This window comes from Raphanus sativus, chromosome 8 (genome assembly GCF_000801105.2).
Source record: "Raphanus sativus cultivar WK10039 chromosome 8, ASM80110v3, whole genome shotgun sequence".
NCBI lineage: Eukaryota > Viridiplantae > Streptophyta > Magnoliopsida > Brassicales > Brassicaceae > Raphanus > Raphanus sativus.
This window is the reverse complement of record NC_079518.1, coordinates 22775289-22794354: the sequence shown is the minus strand read 5'-3', so window position 1 is coordinate 22794354 and position 19066 is coordinate 22775289. Positions and strand designations below refer to the sequence as shown.

General features: G+C 30.9%; 2 protein-coding genes and 1 long non-coding RNA gene across 4 annotated transcripts; all 3 read left to right on the top strand.

Moving 5' to 3' along the window:
• The first annotated feature begins 3750 nt into the window (after positions 1-3750).
• On the top strand, positions 3751-4302 carry LOC108820309 (pectinesterase inhibitor 2-like). The gene has a single exon (XM_018593268.2). It carries the CDS (start codon positions 3751-3753, stop codon positions 4300-4302), a length of 552 nt encoding a protein of 183 aa, XP_018448770.2.
• Positions 4303-8948: 4646 nt separating this feature from the next.
• Positions 8949-10022, top strand: LOC130499212 (uncharacterized). The gene is made up of 2 exons (XR_008938091.1): positions 8949-9781; positions 9920-10022. It is a non-coding gene; the product is annotated as an uncharacterized LOC130499212 (long non-coding RNA).
• A 3139-nt stretch (positions 10023-13161) lies between these two features.
• LOC108819259 (protein OSB1, mitochondrial) lies at positions 13162-17532 on the top strand. Of its 2 annotated transcripts, none has more exons than XM_056993230.1 (4): positions 13162-15955; positions 16101-16245; positions 16410-16497; positions 16657-17532. In XM_056993230.1, the coding sequence occupies exons 1-4, from the start codon at positions 15618-15620 to the stop codon at positions 17358-17360; spliced, it is 1275 nt and encodes a 424-aa protein (XP_056849210.1). In that variant the 5' UTR covers positions 13162-15617; the 3' UTR covers positions 17361-17532. The 2 variants fall into 2 exon arrangements, with proteins under 2 accessions (XP_056849210.1, XP_018447762.2); XM_018592260.2 differs by having other exon boundaries at positions 13163-15955; positions 16645-17532.
• The last annotated feature ends 1534 nt before the right edge of the window (positions 17533-19066 follow it).

The window sequence follows — 19066 nt, the reverse complement described above, 5'->3', positions numbered from 1 at the left end:
AAAGGAGAACTCATGGGTATAGGAATTTAGACCTTGGGTGATCAAGCTTCGAACTAAGGATGGCAACAGTCAATCAAACTAATCAACCTTAAGCTTAGACACAGTCTTAAACAAACTCTATGTCTAGATGAATGCTCATTTGCTAACATATTTCAGACATCAAATGTCTTTGGCTGAATAATATAAAAGCAATCATTAACAAACAAACCTATTGGCTATCTTAACACCCTTAACAACAAATGTCTTTGGTAAAGTATGTTAAGAGCTTAGGAGAGTTGACTCAGACATATCATCGAACACCTTGTAGGTGGGAGATGTCTAAAGATCAACTTTTGAGAGGCCAACTCAATAGATGCATTACGAATACTCTCCTAGGCAAGGAATACGGTTTGATTTATACTAAAACATCCTAGAACTAACTTAATCACCCTAAATCTTCCTAACCCATGAATTCAATGGTGGATTACTCACTAAGGTTCATGATCATTCTTAAACCTATTTGAGGTTTCAGATTGATCATCAACAGAATAAGAAATCAATAAGATAAACAACAAGAACAATCGAATCAATGATCAAAAGAGATCAAGAAGTTTCAATAGAATGGTGTTTACCAAGTAAAAAAAAAATAATCTGCCTGGTGGCTACAAAATGATAACTTAAACATAGGTTTAGAGTGTGTAAATCGTAGAGGGCAAAATAGTAATTTAACGGAAAACACGGTGCACAGCGGCTTGATGACAGGCCACTATGCCGCTGTGGGTAACAAGGCCGCTGGCTCTCGACGTGGAGCGGTATCCCGACTCATGGCCTCAAGGCCGCTATGCCCAAAAGCCGCTGGGAGGGTTATCAAGCAGCGGGATGAGATACCGCTGCGGAAAGCCGCGCCAGATTACGCAATTCTGTGTGATAAAATCACATTTTTAACGCATCGGTTTCTTGTCACGCCATTAGGCCGCTGGGGCCGAAAAACCGCTGCAACACTTAGTGAAATAGGCACATGAGCTGGACCATCATTCTTGCTTCTAAAACACCTCTCAAACCTTCCATGATCACCATGTTGCATCTCCAACACCTGATAAGGACATGTGCAATAAAATGCATCCTAGATATGCCTAGATGATGCCTTTGATGATCAAAATGCATGCGAATATGAAGATAAAACAATGGAAATATGAAAGACATCAGAACCCGAACTGAAATTTAGAGATACCCGAATGGGGCTAAAATCTTTGACCCCGAAAACCTGAAATCCTAATAGACCCGAACCGAAACCCGAACGGGTATCCGAACGCCCACCCTTAGTTGAACCAATATGTAATTTTTAATTATTAACGCATATGCTTTTTAGTTGTATTGTTAGAATATGTTTGTATTCTAATTAGGAAGTTGGACTTTTTGTTTTCTTATGAAATAAGATTATACAATCTTGTGGATCATGAAACTATTAACAAAGTTAATTGTTGTGATTTGGCATTAGTTTATTTTATTATCAATTATATATTATAATATTTATGTTTTATATTTAGATTATTTTAGATTTAAAATTTAATTTTCTTATTCACATTAGACATTAATAATACTTAAAGATTTTCAGTTTAGGATATAACTCGTACACTGAAATTTTATACTGCTAGATTTTGATCCGTGCTTTCAAAGCACATGATTATTTTCGAAACATTTCAAAATATTTTGGTATAAATATGCATTCTTATACATTTAGATTTATAAATGAAACATTATATTGAGTATTTTAAAATCCGACCCGAACCGCAGTTAAATTGACAAATTGTATGGTCTCGTATGTAGTTCGGTTTAGTTTAAAAAAAAATATTTAAAAATCCTATAAACCCGTAAAAACAACTAAAACCCGGGATCTGGCTACCAGTTGAACTGATAGATGGTTCAATATGAAATTCGGTTTGACTTAAATTATTATTAGTCAAATTAAATTTTCATTTTGTTGTAAGGGTAATAGATCAATATTCGAGAGGATGCATACTAAAAATGATATATATGTGAGCATCAATAATTTGTATATATTTTTATTATAATTTAATGATTTATGTTTGTAAATATAATTTTTATTTATTTAATTAGTTTAATTTTATTATTCACATGTTATTAGATTTTTTTATGTTTTGTTTATGACTTATTTTAAATTTAAATTTAATTTCATTATTCGCATTAGAAATGTAAATATTTAGTAATTTTAATCTTTAATATATATTTTTATTTTATATATAATTATGTTTTACAACTAATTAAACCATTGATCCACACTCTCTTGCATCAATTTATGTTAATGTAATGTTTTATGATATAATTGTGTTAATATATTTGTTGAATTAGTTAATATTTGATAATATATTTTTGTGTTGAATAACCCGTAAAAATATATCATAAAAATATCAAGTAACATGTTTCATCTTGTTTTAAATATTAATAGTATCGAACTATTAATATTTTTATCATATATATATATATATAGATTTATGTATATGTATATCTAATTTAATAAGAATTATATTTTTATGTATTTAGTGAGTGTTTTAAGAAATTGTTTTTTTTGCATTTGGATTAATATATAGTTGTATATATACGAATTAAAAGACATATATAATTATTTATTACATTAATAAATAAAATATAATTTATTTTTATTGAAATTTCGTATTTATATAAATTAAATTCACTAATTTTAAAAATAATAGATTAGTTAGTTAGTTCCTTAATTTTAGGCATGATGTATATTTAATTTCAATTAAATTAGATATATGAATAGAAATAATATGAAAGATAATTAAATTATATATATAAATATATGAAGAGAAATAATAGGACCAGCCTAGACTTTTTTGATAGTCCAAAAAGTAGTCAATAAATATTGCTTCTGTTTTAATAGTATTGATTATAAAAAATAAATTAATATATTGCTATCAATGTTTTCAAACAATATTTTATTTATTTATTTTATTATTATCTATGTTTTCAAACATATCTAAATGATACTTCTACTTTAATAAGATAGATGTTAAATTTTTTATAAAGTATCTCTGCAAGAAACTAATTTCGCACGTTTAATCTTTTTTTTTTTTTTTCCAATTTATTTATTCTGAAAAAACTATACTGTATATTGAAAAATATGCCGTTAAAGGTGACCTTAAATCCATGCATGGCATGCATGTAACAAGATTTAGTAGTATAAACGTGTGTCAATATTACAATTTGATAGACACATTACAATAATAGCATTAGAATAGTATAAACGTGTGTCTATATACAATTTGATAGACACATTACGGTACTAGCATTAGAATTGTACATAATATTAATTTAAAATCAAATTTTTTTAAAAATGTTTTCTATATATTTTAATTTAATATATAATGTACAAAATTCAGAGTATAAATATAACTTAGTTTACTACTAAAAGAGAAGATTTTTTGCAATTTTTTGTAAGGTGATATATGCTATTTTAGATTTTTTTTTTTTACAATAATGAAATCTTGTAATTAGTAAATCAGCAGATACGCGCTAAGTGGAAAACAAACATGTTATAGTACAAGATTTAATCCTATTGTAACAATAACCATATTATGGTAACAAATCAAACATGTGTACCAAACAAAAAAATCTGTTGACATTTAACTTCAATGTTGATAGAGTTTATTTCAGTCTATATAAATCTTGCAAATGTTCTTAAATTACAAGAAAACGTATTCGATCATATTAAAAACATAGACATAAACAATGGGTTTGTATGTGAAAAATAAGTTTCCGTTGGTTTCTTTGGTAGTGTTTTTGATTCTTGTTACATCTTCATATGGAAGATTCACTATAAAAATTTCAGAAGGTGATATAAGCACCATCTGCTCAAAAGCTAAAAATCCTTCATTTTGTTTCAACTTTTTTAAATCGACACCTGCAACTAAAACACTGGATCTTTCTGGTATCGCAAAGTTTTTGATCAATGATGCAACAAAAGACGCCTCAGTCACACAAAAGCAATTCGAGTCACTAGCAAAAAGCACGGCTGATCCTCGTTCCAAGAATATTTATAATCAATGTTTAGAAAATTATAAAAATGCACTTGGCGAGTTCGATGCGGCCCTCAAAGCTTTGGAAGCCAAGGACAATGCCAGTTTAAACATTAAAGTCTCGGCTGCGATGACAGACGGAGACTCGTGCAACTCTGAGTTACCAAGTGTTAAACCTAGTCCACAACTTTTAAAGCAGATCTCTGATATTGACAACCTCTCAGGCATTGTTTTGGTCATTTCTAACATATTGCCTAAAAACTAAATGTACTTTTCTATTGATATGGTTTTATATAGTTATATATTTTCTATTGGAACTTTGCTACTCTTTATCATTTTTGATAACAAATAAACTTGGTCGTAAACAAGGTCATTTCAACCAATTTTCTGAACTGTTTAAATGAATCTGAATAATATCATGATAACAAAGAATTGGATTCTTTATTCGCCCATAAATATATAATTATTTTAGTAACTCGGCTTTATAAATATATAATTTTAGTCGATTAAAAAGCACTAAAACCACAAGACCTTTAAAAGTAGTTATAAGCTATTAACATAAACGACTACATAAAGCTCATCAGATATTGCAACTCTACCAAGTGACTGACTATAACTAAAGAGTAATTCTTGCGTTCACTCCCTAGGGTGAACCTATAGGTAATAAATAAAAAATAATACTTGTTGGAAACAAAAAAAAACTTAAAAAAAAATAATTTTAATGCCATCGGCTAAACACTAAATCCTAAACCCTAAATACCAAACCCTAAATACTATATCCTAGACTCCTGGGTAAATCTTAAACTCTTGGATAAATCTTAAATCATAGGGTTTAGGATTTATCCAAGAGTTTAAGATTTACCTAAGGGTTTAGAGTATAGTATTTAGGGTTTAGGGTTTAGTATTCTGCTGACGGTACTAAAATTACTTTAAAAATAGTCAAAAATTTAGAATTTTCTAAGGATTTAGAGTTTACCCAAGGATTTATGGTTTAGGATTTAGGGTTTAGGATTTTACTGATGGTATTAAAAGTTTTTTATAAAAATGTTTTTTTTGCAACTACTATTATTTTTATTTTAAGCTTGAGCTTTTATCTTTTAATTTTAAAAATATAATATAATTTGACAATATTTTATTTCCTTTTTAAAAAATACTAAATATAAAATAGTGAAATCCTATTGGTGGGTGAACCTATAAGTTCACCCTAGGGAGTGAACCCAAGAATTACTCATAACTAAATTGGTTATATATAAGTTGTGCTTTAATTTAAGGGAAAATTAGAAAATGAAGACACTTTGAACTAGGATTTGTTACAATAAGATTTCTAGTAGATTTTTTTGGAAACTAGGATTTTAATTTTTGTAAATACCAGAATACCCTTAAAATAAATTAATATGAATTATATAATAATTTCTGTAATTGATTTAATATTAAAAAAATAGAAACAAAAGGAAAAAAATAAACGGTTAAAAAAAAAGTAAAGACATCGGTTAACCTATCTTTTTCTCCACCATCCTCTTCTTCCTCTTCAATGGCGATTACAAGTTCTTCTTATTTTCACACGGGTAAGTGTTCGTAGTCTATGTTCTCTCTATTTTCTTCTCTTCTTATTCGTCTCTGTTTCTTCTTCTCTATTTTGTGTGTCTTCATCCTCGTTTTTTGGCATTCGCTGTCTTCTCTCGGCTCAATTCTGTACATCATCATCAGTTTCATCAGAATCCTACGATTCCTTACACACTGTATGCGTTGATTTGTTTTTTAAACATAATTTTTATGACTTGATTTGTATCTCTTTTGGTGCAGAATGTGAACAAGGATCTCCCAGTACTTGAGATGGAGGAACCCTTCTGCTCGCAAGCCTATGACTACGCTAAGGTATGTGCATGTCTTTGTTTCTTCCATTTGAAACTCTCTCGATCTTTCTCTGTCTCTTGCAATTCTTTATAGATATATTGTCTTGTACGGTTGGTGGAAACATACAGAATGATATCTTTATGTAACGGTAATTTAATCATCAAATTGTTCTCACATTATCATGTTGGTTTAATATTCACATGATGAACTTTGAATCTGTTTTTTTTCAGAGATGGACTCTGAAACTGAGCAGAGAATAGCACTTCTTGAAGCTCAACTTAAATACATGGACATGAATTTGATATAGATGAGAAATTGACAGGAATTTGAAGCTACTGCATCAACATAAGAAACAACATAGCACGCAGGATTGTATCGGAAGTTGGATCCCAATGGGAATGTTGTGCTTCATCAGGCTGATATTGGGAGTATTTGAGAGATGAAGATGAGCTTTGAAAGGCTTTGTGTTTAGTTAATGTTGGTTTTTGGTTCTGCTTATTGTTTTTAGTTTTGTTTGAGGTTAAGATATGTAGTTTGTGGATCTGGATGTTGGATCTATGAAAATATATATTTTATATGAATCTGTTTAAAATGTTATCTATGTTTTGCTTTATATTTTATAGCCCACACATGCTTCAAAACGTTCAGAAGCTTCAAACACTTAACTTGCTTTTTATACCACGATGAATCAAAATTTTCATGGACAATCTTGATATCCCTCAAACCAACAATTTTAAAAAAGAAACACAGACATATTTTAGCCAATACTTATATTTAAAATCCGGGTTAGAGATACCAAAAGTCATTGTGTCCTAGTGGTTAAATTCTTTGGAAAGTTATCATTGGTGATGGGTTCGACCTACGTTTCCGCAATTTTTAACATATGCTCGAATTTTTATTAATTCAAATTAAAACATGGAAGAGAAGATGCAAGATTCATGATAGATTTTAGGTAGATTTAGGAAAGATATTAGTCAAAATATGGAAAATTCTTTAACCGAATATGGAAATTTCCATATTTTCACGATTTGCCTAGAATACGTACACTACCTAACCCAGAACAACGTATAGTAGGTGAGACATGTATTCTACCTCGAGGCGTCATATAAGATAAAAGGCAGAACAAGTTATGGCACATAATGTAGCCGAGCTCTAACGTTGAGTTACGGCTATAACTCGTTATCTAGTTGTAGGTACACCGAAGACATATTTCTTGATTATAACATAACAGATTCTATCTTAGCCATGGTATACAATAAATGTTAGTTTACAGTGTATAGCTTAGATATGGGAAATCGGCCAAAAAAACACTGAACTTTGCAAGAATTGCCAACAGAAACCTGTACACTTGTGTGGCCAATAAAAGCCTGAACTTTTGTTGACTTATTTAGATTATTAAGAAACTTACGATTGACTGGCCAAATTAGCACACCGTTAAACGAGAGTTAAAACAGCGTTAACCCAACGTTAACTGTTGACGTTAAGTGAAACGCCGTCGTTTCGTTTTATTTGATTTGAAAATAAAAAAGGTAGACTCCGAGGTTCGAACCCAAGTTGTTTGGATCAAATGGCAAGGTATTTTACCACTATGCTAGTGGCACATTCAATGTATGAACAAACACGTTTACTTTTATTTAGTATTAATTTTGAATATAAAAAATTCTCTAAAAATTTAAAAGATCTTTAAAATTCCAAAATTTTGAAAAATAAAGAATTTTTTTATAAAAATAATTTTGAAATTGAAATTAAAAATAAAATTTTTTTTTACTTTTAAAAATCAAAAATCTTCCAAATTTTACATTTTTAAAAACAAATTCCAAAAAAAAAGAAAATTTTCATTTAAGATTAAAAAAATTGAAAAAAATAAAAAAAAAGCTAAAATAACAAAAAAAAAATTATAAAGAAATTTGAATCTGAAAATAATCAGAATCTATAAAAATATTTTTTTTTTTTTTTTATAAAAATGCCAAAAAGAAAGTTTTCATTTTTCAAATTATTAAAAGAAAATTTGAAAAAATAAAATAATTCGAAAACAAATTCAAAAAAGTGATAAAAATTTTCAAATCTGAAAACATATAATAAGAAACTATAAAAAATAAATAATAATAATAATAATAAAAATTATTTTTTTATAGTTTCTGATTATATGTTTTCCGATTTGAAATATTTTAACTTTTTGGAATTTTTTTCGATTTTTTTTTCAATTTTTTTATAATCCGAAAAATGAAATATTTCTTTTTTGGAATTAATTTTTCAGTTTTTAGAAATTTTAAAGATTTTTTTAAGTTTTTAGATAATTTTTTTTATATTCAATCAGTACCAAATATAATTAAATGTGTTAATAGTTTCATTGATTGAGCAACTAGCCTAGTGGTAAAGTACCTTGTCATTTGGTCCAAATAACCTGGGTTCAAACCCAACGGTCGACTTGATTTTATTTTGAAATCATGTAAAACGACGTCGTTTCATCTTATTTCAAAACGACGTCGTTTCATCTTATTTCAAAACGACGTCGTTTCACCTAACATCAACATTTAACGATGTCATTTTTTATGTTAAATTTGTTGACGGCGTGCTAAATTGGCAAGTCAACGAAAAATTGTTAATTAATTCTAAAGTCAATGAAAAGTTTGTGTTTTGTTTGACCAGCCCATATGTCCAGGTTTATTTTGGTAATTCCTGCAAAGTTCAGTGTTTTTTTGGTCGATTTCCCGCTTAGATATAGATATGTATAAAACTTAGAATCCGGTTTATAAAGTAGCTAGACAACCAGAATAAATATTCTAATTTTAGGTAGAAAATGAAATAAAATAGGATTCTAATTTTTTTTAAAAACAAATTTAAACATATATATTGTCACATTTATGTATCCAATAATTTTCATATTTTTTAACATTTTTAATATTTTATTTATTATTTTCCAATAAAGAAGGGTTAAAAAGTCCAAAATTGCCAAAAGTATGAAAAATCCTATTGTGACCATCAAAAATTGAAAGTGTTCCATTTTCTAATTCTCTCTTAATTTAAACTGAATGTCAAATTCGAGTAAATATGTGCATCTGTTTTATAATTTATACTGGACTAATACAATTAAATTTTGCCATTAAAAATATAGTGCAAGTGCATAGTGAACCACTCTAGAATTAAATTCACACCAAAGTCACACAACCTCTCTCTAGATCTGCGCTCCGTCAGCCCGCAGTGGCGCGCGTGGTAGTCGGGGCCGCCCTCCTCTCCCCTTTCATATTTGTTATTTGCTTCGTTTTCTCTTATCTTTCTCTTCTCTGTCGTCTTGCTCGGAGCTGTGGGATGAGCTTCTGATCGTCTGCGGTAGTTGGCTTCGATCTGGAGTTTCAGTGAGGTGGGTGGGCTGTGAGTGAACGGAGTCGGCATTTAGGGTTTGGAGGCGGCGATTAGATGTGATTTTCAGCTTTCTCGATCTAGTCCTCCCTGTCTACGGTGAGAGCGTGTGAACGTGGTTAAAAGGTTACTCCTTTCAGATCTGGTGAGCTTGCTGGTCTTCTCTGGGTTTGGAGTGAAGTGGTCCGGTGTCGTCTGAGTTCTGTCATTGCTCTGTGTGGCGAGTCGCCAGTAGTACCTCAGAGCTCATTATGGAGACATGCCTGTGGTGGTCCAGTTATTCTGTGGTTGCCATCCCATGACAGTGTCATGTTTGGTCGTCGGTTTGTTTCTCGAATGGGCCATCTATAACCTGTGTTTAGAACTCTCCGGTCACCGTTGCTACTTTGTCTCCTCGTTTCACGCCTCTCTTGTGTTGTTATATCGTGTCTGGTCAATGTGGTCGGCGTTACCAAGGTATCATCCATTGTAATCTCTTCGACAAGGCTTTGTAGAGCTCCCATCGGTTCTCGGTGTGAACGCGAGTTAAGGTATAAGACACATGAATTGTTACCCATTTAGGTTTCTGATCACACATATAATCTTACTTCTAGTTTATTTCCTCTCTTTTTCACTTTACTCAGTTTATTTCTCCCAAAATTTGTTGGGTATCATTTTATTTTTTTCAGTGGAAGAATTCATTGGATATAATTCCATGAGATGTGAGCACTAATGGGAGTAATCTTAAAGTACATTTCACCTTTTATAACTTATAACATTTATTCTCTTTTATTTATGTTTCTTTTTGAAAGAGAAAGGGAAACATTACTTACACAAAATAGTCTTTTAATACCAAACTAAGAATCCAATTCAGTGTATATCAAACCCCAAGACAAGAAAATAAAACAGATTATGTATGAATTCAGTTTTGGATCCTTCGAAAATTACAAGCAAGAATGGATGGTATTAGCAGATCAATCCACATTGGCGTTTTCCAATTTTCCCAAAAAATATAGTTAGGCTATTAGTTCCAAAAAGCCCCGAGTAATTTTGACTCAATAAAACAACATACTCAAGAAAGAAAAAATATAAACAAAATGAGTAAGCACATTAGTAAACGAAAAATACCCTTCCGCAAATTTACTTCACACTGTCACAAATGTGAAAATAAATCAAGAAGAAGATGTAAAAGAAGAAAAGAAAAGAATTTTCATATTTGGCGGGTCATGTACCTGTATGAGAATTGAACGGCAAGTGTACAGATCGATCGATTGGTTTCTCACAGGCATTCATCACGTATGTCCGACTGGCCGATCGTGGGTGTGGATCAATCGATCACATGTATTTTTTCTCTTAAACACAAAGAAATTAAACAAAAACTTAATTAGTTAAAATGAAAAATAAGAGAGTGTGTACATGTACCAGTGAGTTTCCTCCCACTAAGAACTTGTTTAAAATTTTTAGTTTGAATTCGATATGCTCGCTAATGATATGAATATAAACTTTGAGAACCTTTAGTCCTTCTCCTGTTATGATAAAAACAAATTGTGCAAAAGAGCGCACAACTACCCATAGGAAATAGCAGATTTCTCATCAACGAAATTCACTACAAGTGTAACATATGTCACAAAATTCTCTTTTAATGGTGAGATGTTCATGAGAAACAAATGCATTTGGTGAAAAAAAAAAACAAAGTAAACTACAGTTTCAAAAAAGGTTTTCAGAAAGTAGCTAATTTTATCTCCATCAATCATGTAAAACACAATATTCACAATCTCATAATTGTTTTCGACCTCATGGTTTTTTATCTCATTCAAGATCTTATTTATACCAAGTTCACACATTAGGTCAATCATTTCAAAAGTGGTTTATATTGCTGAAGCATCAAAAAGTCATATTCGAGATCAACTGAAGCACAATAAAGATCTACATCAATGTATGTTCCATTGACCAGAGGATGTAGTTTTCCATACTGTAGCATATCGCATACGGGTTATGATAGATTGCATTCATTTTGTTCCACCACAGGTATGTTGTGGATGATGACTGTTGGATATGGCGACATGGAGAGAACAATTTTAAGCTCACATTCCCAAGTAATAAGACTTCGAATCAGAATCGCGAACAACAACAGACAATCTTTTGGAGCTCATTGGTATGGTTTCCACAAGCGATTCTGAGACTCTCCTTCATCACATGGCTAGCCTTCAGAGATAGGCTATCAACGGATATATATATATATATACTCGCGCTTCGGGAATCATTGAGCCGTGCTATATATGTGGAGAGCCTGATGAAACACATGATCACTTGTTCTTTGCTTGCTTCTACTCTTACTCTATGGATTGATCTTGTGGGTTTTATTCTTGGACAACGAGAGTGGATTTTGACTAGACTATCACAAATTCACAATGGAATGATCTTTACGAGTACTCCAAGTGCGGGTGTATGCCTGCTCAAACTAGCTCTACAAGCTACGATTCATATATAAGCTGACCATGAAAGAAATGATTGCAAGCACAACCACAAGGTTCACTATGCATCACATACGGTATGGAGTACATATATAAGCTGACCAGGAATATAATCTCCTCTCTTTGGCATCAAAATTCAGACTTTTACGGCCTATAATCAGGTGATACAGTGTTTGCTTAAATTTTATCAAGCAGGACTATCTTTCCTTTATTTCTTTAATCTTGCTTCATTTTTCTTTGGATCTATCAATTTAACAATTTAACAAAAAATGAGTTATTCATTCAAATTTAAAATAAAAGTACCAAAAGATTTTATTGAGATGCAATCTTATATTAAATATATTAAAATGTATTTATATATTTCGTGACAAAAGCTAAATGACAAAAATATCTTTGATGAAAATTTCGCAATATATTAAAGTTTTTGAGACATCTGATGTTATCCGGTAGTTTTTGTGGCGAAATAACATTTACTAGATCATGACCCGTCCGGTCGGGCGGGTTTTTATTATTTTGTAAGTGCGGATTGAATAGGAACCTCTAAATTGAAAATTGTGTTTGATCAGTTTGAGATGAAAAATTTAATAACCATGATGATAATCGAGATGAACTTGTGATATGAACCGATGTTCAAAATGATTTTTTTAACAAAATATTATTATGGCATCTATTCAAATAAATTTTAAATGTTAAATCGATTCTATTAAAAAATATTAGATATTAGTTGGTTCGTTGATTTTTATACCTTACGCATGTGTCTAATTAATCTATATAATATTATTATATATGTCTAGTTAATATTATTATTCAGACCCGTGCATATACACATAATTTTCAAATTTTATTAATATCTCTAAACTAAGATAAAATAAGTAATCAAACATTTGTTAAACTTTTGGGTTTTTATAGAATGAACATTTAGGTTGACAAAAAAATATGATGTATATTTATAATTAACTACTATATAATTGAAAACTTATATCAGAGCACTTTCTTATATTTTATATTATATTAACAAATATACCTTCTCAAAATTTATATGTATTTTTAAGGTTCTGTATTAAATTCAATTTTGATAAAATTAGACATTATGTAAAATACAGTTAAATAGAATCTACACAAATATTTGTACATTATATACATTGTGTACAATCCGAGAAAACTTTTAGAATTGTAGTAGTCGTATGCAGCTATGCAGCAATTTAATAATAAAAAGATGGAGTTACTAATCTTACGCACATGAATATATTTCAAATCTTTTAATTACCATTTTGACCATTTATTTCCTAAACCAATCAAAATATAAGGGAGGGATTATTAATGAATGCATGTGAATATATAAAAAAGTGTATTTAATTTAAAATTTTACAAAACAGTAGTTAGGTCCAAACAAAATGTTTCTGTTTTAATAAGATAGATTGATTACCCTATATGCGCCTGTTAAAACTATAACTAGATTCTAACCCGCGCTGGGCAGCGCGGATATTGTTCCGTCTATTCTTAATAAATTATTAGTGGTACATAATATATTTGTATTATTTTTTATAATTATTAATGGTTAAATAATATATTTTAATAATATATTGAATTATGATGTTATTACATAATATTGTTTGCATGGTATTTTTTTTTGTGTGCACAAATTTTCAATGTTGTACATAGTATTTTTTCGTATAGTGTTTGATGTTTCATTTATAATTTAATATTTGATATAAAAATATGATTGTTGATTTATTTTCTTATAAATATATATTATTTTGAAATGTTACCTACTAATCTATTAATCATTCAATCTCTTAAAAGTAAAAAATCAGTTAATTGAAAGCTAAGTTTTTAAATATAAAAACGAAAAAGATAACTAAAAATTCTTTTAAAATTTAAATATCCAAACCCGACCCGAAATAACTGAATCTAAATTAAAAATACATGAACCTGGCCCGAAGTACATAAATACCCGAACAGATTATGTACCTCTATACCGAAATACCAGAAAATCCAAAATATCTGATCCGAACCCGAACGGATATTCGAACACCCACTCCTAATAGATGGTATGTTGAGTAATAGAGAAGTTGAAAATAAGGATGAAAATCTTGTTTGGAAATAAAATATGAACTTTCAAATATAAGAGAATCTCGTAATAAATAAATATTATTAAGTTGTTATCGATATACTTGGTGTGCAATTCAAGTTAATATAGATTTGATCAAATCTTTTATGAATAATTTTTTTCTAATTATCTTGTAGATAAAGATTATATTAACGAAATAAATAGCTACAAATATTATATAAAGAAATAATACATGTATTTGTAAATTATATTCGTGAAATCATGTTTTAAAAATCAATATTACAATTTTGCACTTTAATTTTTTTATGAATGAAGTTTATATAATGACATATTGTGTACACTATGGCAGATATCTCTAAGTCCAACACATAATCAATCAACTTAGAGGCAAATAATATTTTACAAGAAATGAGTTGGTAAAAGAGATCATATCTAATCTATTATAGAAGCAAAGAATAACCAAACATATACATGTTCGGTGTTTGATAATATGATGTTAATAAGAAAGAAGTATAAATCAACTTAGAACAATGTTTAATCTAATATTTAAAGAGGTCGAAGGGAGAGATATTGAATTGGTAATATAATTGTACACTAGATCATTATCCGCGCACCTGCGCGGGTTTATCTTTTGATTTATATATTTTATATACATGTTGTATATTATTTAAGATTTATAATATAAAAAAGTTAGAATGATCCTGAACCAAAAAAAATCGACCCGAACAAAAAAAAATCAAATACCTACTTAGATCCAAATGTTGAGAACTCGAAGAACTCATACCTGAAATGAACAGATTTATACCCGATCCAGTAAGCTAAATTTCAAACATAATATCTTTTGTTATATTTTTAATTCATTTTTTCGGATTGATGAGATTTACTATTTATTCGGAAGATTTTTGGCTTACTTAATGGTATATATTTGTAGGTTTCTTTTTTTTCCTAAACAGGAAAAAAAAGATTTGGGTCTTGATTAAATTTATCTTATATAACAAATTGCTACTATAAATAATTTTTATAAAAACTAATTTGTAACAGTAATATTATTTTTGTTATAAATTAGTATATCATGGTTTATAGCTTCAAAGTATAGAGTTAGTCGTCTTCATAGTATTGCTAATATTGATAGATGCAAATTAATGAATACAGATAATATATTGTATTATTAGTAATATGTCGTATAGTATTATATGTTAGTAGATGTATTATTAATAATCTATCTTATAGTATAATATGCTAGTGGATGTATCTAGCTTATAGTAAAATATATGCAATATAAGAAAACATGCGGAGTGGATATAATAATAAGGTAAGAAGTAAAAAATTATGGTAATAGTTGATATTAATTATTTATAAAAAGGCATGTCTAATAATAAGTAGATTAATATAGCATTAATTATATAAGGTCCAACTTTAAAATCTACCTAGAAGAAGTTGTAATATTTCTGTTTTAATAAAATAGATGTATACGATCGGTCTACTTTTAATTTTAATAGAACAGCACTGAAATAATTCGTTTGGTTCTTCTTTATTAATGTAGATTGTTGGTTTAATTTAAGTTATGTGGTTTAGATTTTATTTTTAGCCTGCAGATATGATTAATTTTAAGTAAGTAGATTTGGTCCATAAATTATGTAACACACTAACAAACTTGAAACAGTCCAAAAGTTAAATGATAACTTTAATGGTAGATAAATTCAGAACTCTATTTTAATAGAGTAGATGAGCCACCCGGCCCACCCCCAACAATATTTATCATAGTCAAAACCCAAAATCAATTGACCTCCGACGATCAAACCGCACCGCCGTGTCGTCTTCGTCGTATTCTCCCCCCAGTAGATGAACAAGTTCTTCAAACTCGGAAGCTTGATCAGAATCACTGCTTCCCGTATTCCTTCAAATCAACACCTTCCCTACGCCAAATCCCTTGCTTCTTCCGCTATTCCCAAACCTCGTTTCTTCTCCAATGTCACCGACGACGAAAGCGCGCTTTACCACCACGCGCGCATGTTCAGGAAACCACTCTCCACAGGCTACAAATTCAACCTTTCCAACTCCGTGAGCCTCATGGGTTTCGTCGATCAACCTATTCGTGTCATAGACACCGAGCCTGATAGGTTCGGTGTTTCTACTTTGCTTAGAGTGAAAGACCCGCGCGATCCGAACCGGAGCTTTAGGTCAGGTTTGTTCGATTCTGCTTAATCAACTAATGTGCGGTTCTTTGGATCTTGATCGATTACATAGTGTTTGTTCTATTCGATGGTTTTAGTGCTTGAATCCAATTGAGGTTTGATAGAGAGAGTGTTTAATTAAATTTGACAGGATACCTCTTAGTATTTGGGACGTGATGGCACGGAAGTGCGTTGCGCATTTGAAGCCAAATGATTTCGTATTTGTCTCTGGCCGCCTTGTTTCTTACGACAAGAGCTCCGGCAATGAAAACAGCGGCTTTGGTTTGCATTACCAGGTTTGTGTCTGTTTCTTTCTTGACCAAACTATATACACCAGCTTCTCCTGTTATATTAGTTGTGTAGCCAAAGCTATGTTTAGATTAGGCCTAGTTTAGATTATATATGTTATAAGGAAAGTTCATGTTCCGTGTGTCTTAGTATTGACGCTAAGTTATTGCAGGTTAAAGTGTCAGAGGTGAATCACGTGATGGCTCCACCAAGTCACGTGTTAGATTCTGAGATACCCCAAAAGCCAAAATCAGAAACAGGTCTTTATCTCTCCTACGCATCATCTTATTGAATCCACATTGATTAAAAGGATCTTGTTATAGTCTGAATATACATTATTTGAATGTTAACTTTCAAGAGTTTCCTTCATTTTACAAGGAAAGATGATAACTTTCTGTGTGTTTTAGTGTCTCTTGAAGTGGTGAGAGAAGATGGTAGTACGGAAGAGTCCAAGAATGGTGATATTGACTTGTGGGAAGCCTTCTTTGCCAATCCAGACGATTGGTGGGACAGGAGGAGAAGTAAGAAGAACCCAAGGCTGCCGGATTTTAAGCATAAAGATACGGATGAAGCTCTCTGGCTTAGCTCAGATACACCGGTTTGGGTTACTAGTCACCTTGAGTTGTTAGACCAGAGAAGAGGAGATGATACCGAAGAGCCTGAGCATGATGAGATTCACTTGTGGAAAGCCTTGTTTGCGAACCCAGACGAGTGGTGGGACAAGAGGAGAAATAAGAAGAGCCCAAAGCTGCCTGACTTCAAACATAAAGATACAGGTGAAGCTCTCTGGCTTAACTCAGAAACACCGGTTTGGGTTACTAGACAACTTGAATTGTTGGACCAGAGTAAACCAGACGGTATAGAAGAATCCAACGATGATAAGATTTACTTGTGGCAAGTCTTCTTTGCGAATCCAAACGAGTGGTGGGACAAAAGGAAAAGTAAGACTAACCCGAGACAGCCTGACTTCACGCACAAAGACACAAGTGAAGCTCTCTGGCTCGATTCAGATGTACCGGTTTGGGTTACTAGACAACTTGAATTGTACGACCAAAGTAATTCAAACAAGAGCTGCTACGACCCCGAACAAACAGGTCGTGGCCGGCTTGGCGACTGGGTTTAGCATGAGATGTTTCCTCACTCTTATTTTTATCAATCTTAAGATCGTTATATATAAAAGAGAGATGAATTTAATTGTCTAAAAGTTCCATAGTTCTTGCAACATTTGCTCAAATTTAACTCTCAAAGAAAAAAAAACTTTTGCCTAAATTTACAATTTAAAACGATCAGTACCATTTGCATTATATAATTCGTATTATTTAATAAGCCGCCATGTCTGCAGCTATTCTTACAGTTCAGTGGTGAGCAATGTCATGAGTCAGTGATAGGCCACCAGAGTTCGAATAGCATGCACTGAATCGCGAAGATAACTGATCACATGCATACATATGTTTGTGACATAAATAGAGGTATTCCAAAATACCTCTTTTACTAGGTAGTAACCCGCGCCTTGCGCGGGATGAGATGGTTAGATCAGCAATTTTTCGAAAATATTAGAAAGTATATAAATATAGTTTGGAATTTGGGTTTTGTGTGTTTTTTTTGTGTTTAATCTTCTCGGTGGTGCTGATTTTACGGTATAGACGTCACTGAGATATAAACATATATAAATCCTTTACTTGAGTGACATGTAAAAATTTACTGGAACATAAGAGTAAACACAAAACATGTTACCTGGCAACTGCGAAAGCATGTAATCATTTATTTTATCCACTTCATCATTTGTGGGAGTGAGAATGGCTCGATGTCTATACAAATCCTTAACTGTTGAGGTTTGAAAAGCTTGTCCATAAACCTCTTTTTCCATAGTCTCAATAGTTTATACATATCACCGGTGTGATTTATCTTACTCTGATTCATTTGCAAGAACTTGCATATAAAGATATAATTATTATTATACAATTTGATTTTCATATGCATGATTTTTGTATAATAACATACCTTCCTCGTAGGTCATTGACTTCAAACATGTAAGGATTCCACAGAACTTGGCTGTATTCTTTGAACCATGTAAGAAGAACTGATTTTGTGTATAATATCTAATTCGAGTAAGATAAATATTATTAATATCTAATCAAATTATATGTACGTAAATATTTGTGTAATCACACTCTTTGCATAGGTTTTATGTATAAATATTATTAATATATAATCAAATTATTATGTATGTAAATTTTTGTGTAATCAAACTTGTTCTATATTTCTTTCTTTGCATCTTACTCTCGAACTCATTTTGTTTATCTCTCTATGGCTCTCTCTCTCTCTCTCTCTCTCTCTCTCCTCTCTCTCTCTCTCTATGGCTCGCTCGTCTCTCTCTCTCTCTCTCTCTCTCTCTCTCTCTCTCTCTCTCTCTCTCTCTCTCTCTCTCTCTCTCTCTCTCTCTCTCTCTCTCTCTCTCTCTTCTCTCTCTCTTCAGATTTTATCAGTATTGATGAGTATTTTAAAAAATAAGATTAAGATTTTAACATATTTTTTATTTTAAACATATGAATCGTATTAATGCCCCCACACAATGCATTAATACGATTCTTATGTTTTATGTATAAATATTATTAATGTCTAATCAAATGTTTGATGTATTATTAAAACTAAATTGTTCTTCAGATGTTTTATGTGTTATTAATATAAATATGTATTATTCAAATACGATTCATAATGTTTTATGTATTACTAAAACTAAATTTGTTCTCCATTCGGTCTTTGTGGTTCAAAACTATAAGCATTTTAGACATTACTTAATTCAATATACTTTGAGGTTTAAATTATTAT

Bases quoted from the DNA above. Each gene is read 5' to 3' on its own strand.
- LOC108820309 (XM_018593268.2), top strand. From the start codon at position 3,751: ATGGGTTTGTATGTGAAAAATAAGTTTCCGTTGGTTTCTTTGGTAGTG.
- LOC108819259 (XM_018592260.2), top strand. From the start codon at position 15,618: ATGAACAAGTTCTTCAAACTCGGAAGCTTGATCAGAATCACTGCTTCC. The intron at 15,956-16,100 runs GTCAGGTTTGTT...TAAATTTGACAG, and splicing joins GATCCGAACCGGAGCTTTAG to GATACCTCTTAGTATTTGGG. The intron at 16,498-16,644 runs GTCTTTATCTCT...TGTGTGTTTTAG, and splicing joins AAAGCCAAAATCAGAAACAG to TGTCTCTTGAAGTGGTGAGA.